Here is a 12,389-nt window from a genome sequence, read left to right as displayed (position 1 = left end):
GTGATTGAGCTGCACATCCCTATGCCCCACATGACTTTGAACACGTTTGTGTCAGGCTGATAAACAAACACCAGATGAGACAATGAAGAACGAGGTGTTGTCATGATAGTGGATCACTCTAATCTGCTTGACGCTCATAGATGACCGAAAACAGCCGTTTGTTGTCTTGATGTATGGGAATCGGCGTGACTGCTTCATCTGGTCTGACCACATGACGACAAAAATGAATCGCAAACAGTAAGAGATCACCGGCTACTCTGATTTCCTTCTCTTTCCAAATACGGCGCCAGACGTAAACCAGACAATCCGTTCATAAAGAAACTTTTTAATCCCACTGAACATTGCTTCTTTCCATTCGAAATTCCGTACGATACAACCTTTCGATGACTTGACTCTGTGCCTCCTGTGCATTCAATTAGATGAAGGGTCATCCTCGTTATCGCGTTTCATAGGTAAAGTACCACAGAGAATTTGCTGGACAAGCCTGATCATCGAGAAGGAGGGGCGGTACCTAGCGAGTGGTGGACCTCAAAAAATTCGCTTGCGGTAATCTAGTTTTTTTTCGATAAACTATCCAAATATCCGTCAGGAACCGGTTCAACGACAGTTTCGAAGAAACACCGCATTTGTCTCGTCTTTCGAAATTCCTCCAACCACCAATAGGTTCTCTATTCACAAGCAATAACGAAGAATTGCATGCTATCCTTAAACTGGTCCAAATGGACCACTGTGTTACCCGTATCAATCGCACAGCTCAGAAATGAGTGCTAGTCAGATTGGGATCATGGTAAACGTCGCATCTACCGAACGCAGATGAAGAAGCTAGGTGACGAGACAGATGACGTGGTCTGAATAGAGGTCCATATCCTTCAGTGTAGGAAATCAAGACTAATGACGAATTCATCAAAAAGCCGTCTTGACTGATATCAGATATTCGACCATTCTAGCTGAGAAATGAAAAGCCGTGCCTCCACCAGCGAACAAGGTTCGGTCAGTTTAAGCTCAATCCGCCTTTAACCAGGAAACCACAGCAACAACTAAGCAGATATGCTAACACCTGTAATCGATCTGTACTGACTCAGCGGTCCTGGCAGAAGAAACTCGTGTGTCAATAAAAAGGCAACAACGGATGCAACCGAACAGAAACATAGGTACCTGTGCGAGCAGCTTCGATGGTGACTCGATGGTGCATAACCCGGCAAACCTGTAGTGAACAGTCGAGAAATCTTGTACATCCCCGTAATGTACTGCTCATAAAGTTGCTGAAAATCCGTCGACAGCCCACGACAGGTTTCGCTGATTTCATGCAATTTGGTTTCAAGTAGAACATAAGGTTGACGGAAACCCGGAGACTGCGCCTACCTGACGAGCCCCAAAAAGGGCGAAACCGGTTGTGGGTTGTCAAAGAATTTTCAGCAACCTTATGAGTAGTACATTACAAAGATATACATGTATTGCGATATCTCGAATATCGTAGCGATTGGAACATGAGGCGGCCTGGTGCAGCACATTCAGTTGCCTGAAAACATCACAAACGAGAGATTCAGCTGGGTTCCGGTTGAGTCTCTTGAAAAAGCAAATTAGTTTGCAAATGAGTGTATATCCGCTAACCTAGTACATCCTCGTTGGAAATCACCTGAAGAACAGCGAGGTCGATTCGAAATCATAGCTCCTAAACAAACTGAATAGATCCAATGAGCGTCGAGCAGTTGCTCAGCTTGTGGCCAATTAAAACATAGATCGTATGCAGCTGTCTTCGACCCAGACAACGTCAATTTCGTTAAAGCGACCTGATGTGGACTGTATCCGTTTGTAAAAAATTCACACACAGAGGGTGCATAGTTCCTTTCTTGAACACATTGCGTCTATTTGGACTAATCGAGCGAACACAATCCCACGCCAGTGTTGGACACCTTGCATTTCCAGACAACACTGATCAGATTGGTACACTGGTTCAGGTGACGAATGTTGTCGGTGCCCTTGTCACTTTGTAAACAAACTACATACAACCAGGTGATTGTCCTAAGGCTTCACTAAGTCTTAGTAGTCTTAACATCGGTTGCTTTTTCTGACTAAAGTGATCTTTGATCATCAAAACATTAGATTTCAATAATGAAACCGAAATGGACCGAAATTCTAGCAGTTCCTAACCCTCCCCTTCCCCGAGAAGGGCCCAAAATCTCATAGGTTGCTCTCCTGGTAGAGGCTTTGAGGCAGAAGGCTGCAGAATTTACTCAGTACGAATAGGGTGAACAGGAAAGGGAGCAAGAGATGTTGTAACAGCCTACTGCAAAAATTTAGACGGAGGATGGGGCACGGTAAGATACTGCCTATGATACTGAGGATTTTGTGGGACGAAGTGGGTAGTGGCTGTCAAACATGAGGCAACACATTTTCACGCATGCAGAAGATTTCTCCAGTTCCCTATTGAGTAGAACGTTGGTTGCTCGGGTGGCGTCGGTGATCGTTGGTTCGTTCACTGTGATGGGCAATTTGATTGCAAACGTTTCATTACCGATCGGGATGACATCATCAGTGCGTTGTTAGTGAGCGAGTGTAGCGATGAGTCAGTAGTTGTGCTGTTTGTGTTGCTTGTGCGCTGATGTACGTGCTGCTAGCTGGGACTGACCTTAGGTCACGAGTGGTTGACCGGGCGGGCGTTCCCGCAGATGGACCTGCTATCCTGTGTCCTAAATGGTAGATGACAACGTGACCTTTTTACCTTGGCCTCCCCTGCTCTCGTACTCTGTTCGGTGCTGAAGTGGTGGTTGATCAGATGACAGTTGATCTATTCGTTGAGCTTGGCGATTGGCTTGCAAACGTTTCGTTCCCAGTCGAGGGGACATCGTCAGTGCGCAGTCGAGTGGGTGCTGAAGTGCTGTGACCTCTCTGAGGTCCAGTTCGTGACATTTGCTGATCGGACAACAAAGAGTTTATTGTTTCCTGGTTTGTTAATCCGATAGTCGACTCTCTTTGAACACTCCGGTTAAGATATTGGTCCTTTGCACGTAATGATGGGTACATTGGATCTAGTTCAGTGCGCCGAGTGATTGAATCCGTCAAGGAGTATCATGTTTCCAGAAATCTCCCTCCGTGTCTCCCGTCTATATGCGCCAAGATTTTTACGCTTTACAGAATGAATTTGTGACCTTGGTCTTGAGGTACGGATAGCAAGGACAGAGGGCTATGTTTTCTGACGGCCGCGTTAGCGTGCATACTTTATTTTTATGTACATTTATATTTATATATTTCATTTTATTCGCATGCATAATTTCCTCCCAGATTGTCCGACAGGGAAATCTTTGCAGTTGTTACAGTTGAATTGGTATATCACATTGGTTCCCTTGGTCCTGTCTTGGCTGTCCTTCGGCCTTGAAATCAGTTTCCGTAAAGTGATGTCCGGTTTGTGGGTTACGAAGATTCCTTTTTGAGCTAATAATCTGACAACGGCCAGAGGCAGATTACGTGAGAGGCAATGTGCCACTTGTAATACAAGTGTTGCTGGGGCTGGGCCGTTCCAATTCTCTAACCCTGAAGTCCACAACCATAGTTCCTCGATCCAAAAAGTTAAACGCTGGAGTTAAGCGCCGGCGAGAACAGGTGAATTCGCGGTTACCCCAAGCTGGAGGAGATAATGCACATCATCACCAAAGACAGCAACATCAGTGTTGGCAATGATGCTTCACTGCCGTACAACCATAAGGTCCGTCTGGTTATATATTATATATATATATATATACTACAGTAAAAAGCCTTACGGTGAAAAGAAGAGAAAAAGAGTGGGTGGGGGATGGGACTTAGTACTGGCCTATGTCAAGCATTCTGAGGTGCCTACACCTCCAACCGCTCAATCAGACAATGTGGAAAGAAACTGACAGCACGAACGCCACTGACATCGATTACCCGGCATTTCTTGCAACGTCTCCAGCCAAGCACAGACGGGGTCACGGGGACCCCATCCTGGAAGGCGTACAACACCAGCAACACCCAAACTCTTCGTCATCTCTTTCACATTCAGGAGAAAATTAATTGATCCATCAAGTAAGATCCTGTGTAAACCAACACTCGGTAGACATGAAACCTGTGTGTTACATAAAACTTAAATGAAACCAGAGAGCTCATAAATCAAGAAACCACAGACAAAATTGTCCAACAGCCTTTCTTCAAATATCGCAGAGCTACATCAGGAGAACGTGTGATTTCAGAATAGCAAGGCAGCGGGAAAAGACTGGCTTGTAGCAGGACAGTTCATGTACGCCGGTCCGACTCCGGAGAATGAGGTCCTCCAACGGACCGAGGTGATTCAACAGAAAGAAGTTCGACTAGAATGCAAGGATGTCTTAATCGTGCCACTCTACTAACGAAAAGAAAGCAAAACTTTAACTAACGATTAAAAAGGCGTCAGGCTGATGAACTGAACGGACAAGCTTCTGGTGCACGTGATAAGCAACCGCTTGAAAATGAATTGATCGAAGCACATCCTGACTATTCGTAATACCACGACCCTGATATTCGCCGTATGACAGCTCGAATAAAAATCTCGCGAGCCAGTCGCTCCATTACCTCTTCCTTGACGTCGCCTTCATAGACTTTCAACTCCGTCAACCAAGAAGTATTGTGGACGGTTACTTCAGCTGTCCGCCAAAATCCCTCAACCTCATATGAAACCAACGTGACGGAGGTAGAACAAACAAATGGATCGATTTTGAAATCCACACTGGCGCAAAATGGGACGCGTCCTCGTCCTCGCTCCCTCGATTCCTATCTAACGACCATCGCGAGATGGCTAAGGTGGTTAGGGCGCGAATTTACTGGTGGGAGTGTCCGTGGTTCGAACCCGAACTCTGCCTCTCGACATACCCTGTCTAGGATTGGGCAACCTGGCAGTATTCCAGCATTCGTGCTTCCTTCTGGTGGTATGACAGTTAGGCACTGAAAGGATGATACAGCTGAACCAATGGCCATCATGAATGCGACTTTCGTGAACAATGATGTAGAATTAGAGTACTGGCTTGAATGTATGTTGAGTGCAAGTACTCCGGGCCACCAGACTAAGGTCGTTGTTCCCATGTTTGTGTACAATTGTGACGAGGTGCAACGACCATCTGTGGGGCTCGTCTATTTAGCTGCATCAACTTGAATTGACGACTATCAGTAACCAGTAGGACAGATGACCTGCTTCAGAACAACCTAGGCTGTTCTATCCCTCAGTCATATTCTTTCGAGTTTGCACAGGGTAAGGAGCGTTCAGGTCGATGCGTATGAAGCTCTACCCAAGCCGTATGTGGTATTGTTCATTGTGTACGAGTGTCCATCGACGTGGTGGGACGTGACAGTCTAATCAGAAGACGGGCACCAACCCATCTGTTCTAAACTGAGTAGCCGGCGCGTGCTGGTGGATCGCCTGCATGGTCTTCATCTGAAGTATGTCCGAAGAGGGGGAAATGCTTTGCACATACCTTCGGTTGGATTCCCCTCAAAGACCAAACCAGAACACTCAGATGACAAAGGGTTAACATTTCAACTACTCCATGTCAATCACAAACATCCAGTGTGAGTAAGTCGATCACATTTCAACGATGAGTTGCAAAAAGATCGAATGACAAAGCGGCTTTAAGATGATAGCGAGCGGAGTCAGTTGGCAAACAAATGGATTTTATGCACAGAGCTTCAGTATCTTTACAGATTAGTAGTTTCAGATTCCTATTACGTAACGATATGATGAATACCTTCACAGGGTCAACCATATAACCGATCTCAAACATGTGTTTAACAATCGATAAGCAAGGTTTTCTCACCTGNTCGTGTAGCAGAATGTGTCATGACCGTTTACGAAAATGTACAAAGATCCTTTACGAAAGAAGCCGATCAGTTCGGCCGACGTATGTGTCATTGCAACCTCAAGTTTAAGGTCGAATGACCACGAGAACTCCTGAGCCTGCCTTGAACATTGTTTCTTGTATTGCGTAAACAGGGACTAACTAAGTGAGGTTAATGGCACAATAAGATTTCTCTTTAAAATATGTTCCCGCATGAAGGGAAGGCACATCATAATTGCTTCCAACAACTCTAGTGTGATAGCTGAGGCGTTTATACGACAATGAATTCGGTTAGCAATCTGTTTTAGTACTTGTTCCATTTGTAACTGAGCTGTTGTGCAAATATTTCTTGACGTTTGTATGTCGTTGGGGGAAAACTGCTGGAATTGACCAGTGCGTGTGATTTTACAAAGGACAGCATAATATCACGTGACCCCTGAGGACGTCATGCGGTTGATCCTGCACACATCTAAAAAAAATAAATCGTTCAGCTGTAGCACCCTTCCGGTGCCTCACTGACATGCCACCCGAAGGAAGCACGAAGGCTGGGATACTGCCAGGCTGCCCAAGCCTAGACAGAGGAAGTTGAGAGGCGGAGGTCCGCGGATTCGAACCGCGGACCTTCCGGTCAGTAAATTCGCGCTATAACCACTTGGGCCATCTCTCCTGCACACATCTTCACTCTACTGATATGCAACTGAAAGCCGAAAGTACTGATTCTTAGGGAGACAATCATGATGCGTAAACAAAATTGCTGATCCATTCACTTCTTGAAAAACATCCAGTCATTCGTTATTTTTAGACTCATTGCCTGCACGTGATTCACCCACAAATGTGAAAGGTCTTACGCTTGCGATTGGAAAAAGTAATTGGAATGCTAATAGCTCGTGAAATATATCCTCCGGTTGCTAGGATGACGTGAATTCATGGTGCCGGTGGTCAAAGCAAACGCAGTTGTTATGCTGATCATGTTAGAACTATCTCAAATTTCTGTAATCTAAATTGAACAAAGACCAGTGAGTCCTTGCTACACATTCTGCATTCATGGGGTATGAACTGTTACTGCCCGGAAATATGCCTGCCTATTGAGTTGGCCTACTACAAAATGACGAGTACAAATTCATAGCAACGCAGACAAATAGGGTAAACACCATATTGTCGATTCCTCCGGGTGAAATCGAGGCCCCAAGGTTACTTGCGAATGCAGGACGGGAACTCCCATCACTCGAATGTACTGTTGGAGTTGGTGACAGTACGGAAAGCAAGCAAGAGGTGACCCTGTGACAGTCGCAACGGTGGCTGTTTGTTGGGTTTCTTACAATGCATGAAAACGGTCGATAGTTTGCCCATTTCCCGAAGGTGTTCTGCTTCACCGCAGAAAATGTGGCGGCTAATGTTTATTTTATTCTACCCGTTCATCAGCAAACAAATAAACAAACGACCAGACCGCGCACGTGTGCTCGTAAATAAATCACAAATACAGCGATTCCCTATCAGTGAATAGCTCGTGCGCAGCATGTGATGACGCATTCCATGAATGAATGGGCATAGACAACTGAAAACTGGAGCACCACGAACTACTGGCAATGACGGAGTGCTTTGCAGAACAACGACTGGGGAGTTGGTGATCAGATAAACCATGTGACAACACACGAAACGAGGCGATATATCACAGCGACTGAAACCTTGGCGTGTACATTTACAATTCATGTGCATCCAGTCGGGAAACAGGAGATTCCCGAAACAATGAGGTTGGAGATGTGCTTCTAGAGGAGAAAGATGCCAGTAATCTGAGTATGCCAGAGTATGATATAATATGATGAGTAGTCCATCGTTCGGTTCGGGCTTCCTGAGTCAGCACGATTTGCTCAAGCCGACTTGACATTTCGACGAAATCCAACAAAAGCTTTCGAAGAAGAAGCCGGATACGCCGATTCTTTGCAGGTAAACATGTTTAACGTATGCAAAACAGGCAAGCTTGATCTGATGAGAAGCCGAAATGCCTTCAGCCGAACCAAAGTTACTTGATGCAGATTAGAAGCAGCTTCACCAGGACGAAGGGAAACAAGCGAACCGTGACGATCTGATATGAGAATGTCGCACAACCATGGGAATATATCTACGCGTCGGAGAAGACTCAGTCCAACCCAATAAACGTGTGGCGCATACCGGACAAAGACTGATACTGAGTTTGCCGGCTACAAGGGCAAGATGGTTCCAGCTGCTCGTTTCCGACAACGAGAGCAGGAGAATAGGGGAGACATGGTGAGGTATTCGTGGCAATGGTATAAGCATTTGCTTAAGGTTAAAACCTTCAACTTGTCTAACGAAGCGGGTAACTGGGTAGCTGTGCATTGAAAGCAACAGGATCGGTGCTGAAGCACCACTGACTGAGTGAGCGATTCACATCTGCCCCTGTTAGTAACCGCTAATGAGTAGGGCCCCGAAGCTTCCAGTGAAGAAAGCTGTTTACTGGTTATCAGGCCATTGGATGTCTGCCTCCAAATGGTTTCCACGCGCCACAGGGCTGGGTGAAGAGGGGTGTGCGAGGTAGACAGCCCCATGACATGTGAAGTACATGTTTAAATGATCCAACCCATGAACAGCAATATTGTCTGCGTACTCAAATTCTGTGAGGGAACGCTCCGCAAACATTTCAATCCAAGGTTCCAAAGGCGGAGGAGCAGCAGCAGCGCGTCAATAACAAAGCTGAAGATGGATGGAGGCAGTTTTATCTCACACCACTCAGAAGACAGTTACAGACAGGTATACCTTACGCGCCCGCAGTTGGCATAAAGGATAAGTCCCTATAAGGGATGAAATTTTGGAAGGAATACCTCTAATCGCCAGGCGTCGCCATAGTTAGTGAATGTCTTCCTGGCAATCGACAAAGTTGCGCAAAATAATGTCACAGAGCACGCTAGACGCTCAAGAACACCATTTACCGCACCGACATGCACTGATCTCAATCGAACCAGACAACCTTACGGCGTAAAAACTGTTTACTGGGAACCAGTCAAAAAAGGTGTTCCAGTCCTGAGGCAAGCGCAGCTCTAACGCTATACATATCACAGTTCACTGCATCACCAGACACTCGAAGAGTGAAATGTAAGACATCTGAGCTCATCCTAAGCGGATTGAGGGGCATGACTGCAGTACGATCTAGTGGACGTGATTCGGGGACACAACATAGAGTGACAGAAACGGAAAGCAAGGTTTTAGCGAGGTGTCTGTTGGCTAATTTGACAGACAGCTTAGACGCGTGACATGGTTAGAGGACTGACAGAAAGAATGATTCAACTGGACCGACTGAAAAGTGGGTAGGGGTATGACTGAGGGCCGGTGAACGAAGGGTTACAAGGGAGAGTTATACGATCCAGTTGCCCTGGCCAGGGAAAGGGGTTTGTTGGAGTCTTCGAGCTAAAAGTCTGACCCTCAAAGTAACGAAATTCAGGATTTTATAGTAGTGTCGCCACAGTGGCTTTTGACTAGAAAATCTGGTTCACACTAAAATTGATAGAGTTTATTTGGATGACCTTGCCCGGAGCCAAGGACCCAATAGTCTGACCCGGTTGACGGCGGGGACTGATCAAGCCCACACGCGCAGATAGTTAGCCATACACGTTTCATTCCTGGTGCTAGTGCATACCGCAGATGCGTTCGGCAAGGTTTGTTTATTTTCGACCATATTGGATAATTCACCAGATGTCACTATCAACCGTTGGGCGATCAGAGTGTGCGGTTTTTAGGACCTATTATTCCTCGGAGGATAGCGTCGATGCCCCCTTGAAAACGGATACACTAATTGCCCTTGGAAAAGCTTACCGCCTTTCCCGTATTGTGAGTATTCGCAGTACGGGGAATCGCTACTCTTTATCTGACTGTTCTCCTATGGTCCTCTTGGCAAGGCTAGTCTGCGTGGAACGAAGTTCCACACGGTGTAACCCGTGGGACTACTGCAGCACTCAAACCCGACCACCACATCAAGGTGACAGCTTTTGATCGGATTGAACACAGCCCTGATAAAAAGACGATTCAAAACCCACCGGTGCATGAGATACTCCGGTTTCTTGATTCCATAAATCTGACGAAACGAGTCTTCGAAAATGGTGGGCCGTGCGATCCGGAGCTCCAGTTTGGCCTGTGGATCACGGGGACTTCGTAATCGGGAACGGAAGAAATCATACTTTTGTTTGTAGTTTCGAGAGTAGGGAACTGCTGGGCCACCAAGCCGTTCAAGCCTTGGGTCTTCCCACTGAGTTGTACGGGCGTCTGCAAAAGGGTAAATGAACGGGAAACATGATAAAAGCGTGGCAAGAAAAAATAGATCATTAGGATAATCACTGCAAAGTGATACTGGATAAACTACCTGTCTATATTGGTACGTGTAAAATGTTCGAATGACCAAAGTCAAGTGGCAAAATGGGCCCGAACCCATAATCGAAAGTTTAATTGGCCCATTTGTGTCCGGGCCGTCCTAGTGAATGATCATGTTAAAAAACATGCAGATACCGTTGCACATCACCCCTTATGCACGTTAAGTTGACAAATGCTGGCCCCTGGAACACCATGCACCACAAGAGCGTCCGGAAGAATAAACGAACAAACCGTCGCCTCAGGTCTCTTGTACAGCTATCGTGTACATACTGAGAACGAGAAGAATACTGAGGACGTTCTAGACAAAACAAACAGTTTGTGTCAACTAAAATGAACTCAACTATTAGGAAGTGTAGTGTAGCTGATTCCTGCGCAGTTACACACAAATTCCACAGTGGAACACACAAACCGGGAATGGCTCTATCGCTCTAACGCAGTGTTGAATGACGGACAAGCCTTAGTAGCTGTTGACCAACCAATATTTGTTTAAAGAGGCGACAACTGTGCAAACAATCCACGGAACACGAATTTCTACACGAAACAAGAATGTCTGGGGGGTGAATAAATCATGCACGTACTGCTAACAGATTACTTCTGAAGACAAAGAGTTCACATAACACGGTATGGAAGATAGTATTGAGTCGCACGACAAAGTAGCAGCCCTGTGTAACAAGTTGCAACGATATCACCCGAAGTAGAAGAACTGAAAGTAACTGACACATTCAACCACACAAAGTTGGTGATTTGCCCCGCCGATACTGTGAGACGCTCAACTACAAATGGAACGATCAACACACCGGAAACGTGAATTACGGTTGCACTAATTGGCAGTTGCGCATACCATTGACAGATGCACGTGTCCACACAAAAAAACCCGCATGGATTTGAAGGACAAACAAGCAGACAGTTTGACTCTCAGTGGTTTCCATTGATCAATGAGTTGTCGCAAAGTTTTCCCCATTTTCCCACCACTTTTGAGGACACAAACACGTTACAAGTGACCGATACTCTTGTGTATTAGGGAAAGCCCGCATGACTGTAGAATCAGAGTCGACTGTTAACCGTTCCGAAATTAAATTAAAACAAATCGCAGGTATCTAAGCAACGAACTGATACCACTTATGTACTTACGATGGTGAAGTAAACTACTCACAATGTTGCTTAAAACTTTGACAGCCCACGACCGGTTTCGCCCATCTTGGGGCTCATCAGGTAGCCGCAGTCTCCGAGTTTCCGTCAACTTTATGTTCTACTTGAACCCCAATTGAACTTTTTCCGAGAAATACACTCATTTGCAAATCAATTTGGTTTTCACAAGAGACTCAGCTTAATCCCTCGTTTATGATATTCTACAACCGAATGTGCTGCACACAGGCCGATTTGCAAATGTGTGTATTTCTCGAAAACAGTCCAATTTGGGTTCAAGCAGAACATAAGGTTGACGGAAACTCGGGGACTGCGCCTACCTGATGAGCCCGAAGAAGGGCGAAACCGGTCGTGGGCTGTCGAAGAGTTTTCAGCAAGCTTGTGAGTAGTTCCCTTTATGAAAACATACTGCGATATCTCGAACATCGTGCCAACTGAAACATGAGGCGGCCTGTGTGCAGCACATTCAGTTGTAGAGTATCATAAACGAGAGATTCAGTTGAGTGTCTCGTGAAAACCAAATGGATTCGCAAATGAGTGCATTTCTCGAAAGTACATTTTTGGTTATTCTACAGGCTCGAAAGCGACTAAATGGCCTCAAAAGCCCAATTCAAGTATACTACCTAGACGAACAGGAGATGGGACTGGAGAATCCGACCCTATGTGCACCACACCGAGGGTAGGACCGAACCGCAGAAACAAGTAACACAAAAGAACGATGAAAGGACTTACTGTGATTGATATAGAAAATTCGACCATTGGTATGGACCCTCTCTTCCCAGCCGGGCTGCAAATGTAGATGCGGCAAACTAAAATTAGCACCCAATAAAAAATGAGGTAGTCAAGGGGCCTCGAAAAGAAACATAATTTATGCGAATTATATCCCAGCAGGAATGAACATGATTCAATCAATAAAACGTGGTTTAGGAAGTTGTACGGACTAGGTTAAGTGTTTTGGTCGAATAACACCGGAAACGAATGCGCCTGTTATCCGACAAAAAAAGTTTAAAAAACCACCCTTGGTTCCGTTCAGCCGATTGCATCTGA

At 45.7% G+C, this 12,389-nt stretch overlaps 1 protein-coding gene across 1 annotated transcript in view; it reads right to left on the bottom strand.

Annotated features, from left to right (window-relative positions):
* T265_08760 (hypothetical protein) overlaps positions 1 to 12,389 on the bottom strand; it is a gene marked incomplete at both ends in the record, with an annotated part of 53,148 nt that overhangs the window by 16,353 nt on the left and 24,406 nt on the right. Inside the window, 2 exons of the mRNA XM_009174649.1 lie at positions 9,866 to 10,091; positions 12,075 to 12,129. Coding sequence (XP_009172913.1) covers positions 9,866 to 10,091; positions 12,075 to 12,129 — 281 coding nt within the window. The remainder of the gene's footprint in view (positions 1 to 9,865; positions 10,092 to 12,074; positions 12,130 to 12,389) is intronic.

This window comes from Opisthorchis viverrini (assembly GCF_000715545.1).
Source record: "Opisthorchis viverrini unplaced genomic scaffold opera_v5_232, whole genome shotgun sequence".
Lineage (NCBI taxonomy): Eukaryota > Metazoa > Platyhelminthes > Trematoda > Opisthorchiida > Opisthorchiidae > Opisthorchis > Opisthorchis viverrini.
The sequence above is the reverse complement of the archived record's forward strand: the minus strand, read 5'-3'. Positions and strand labels throughout refer to the sequence as shown.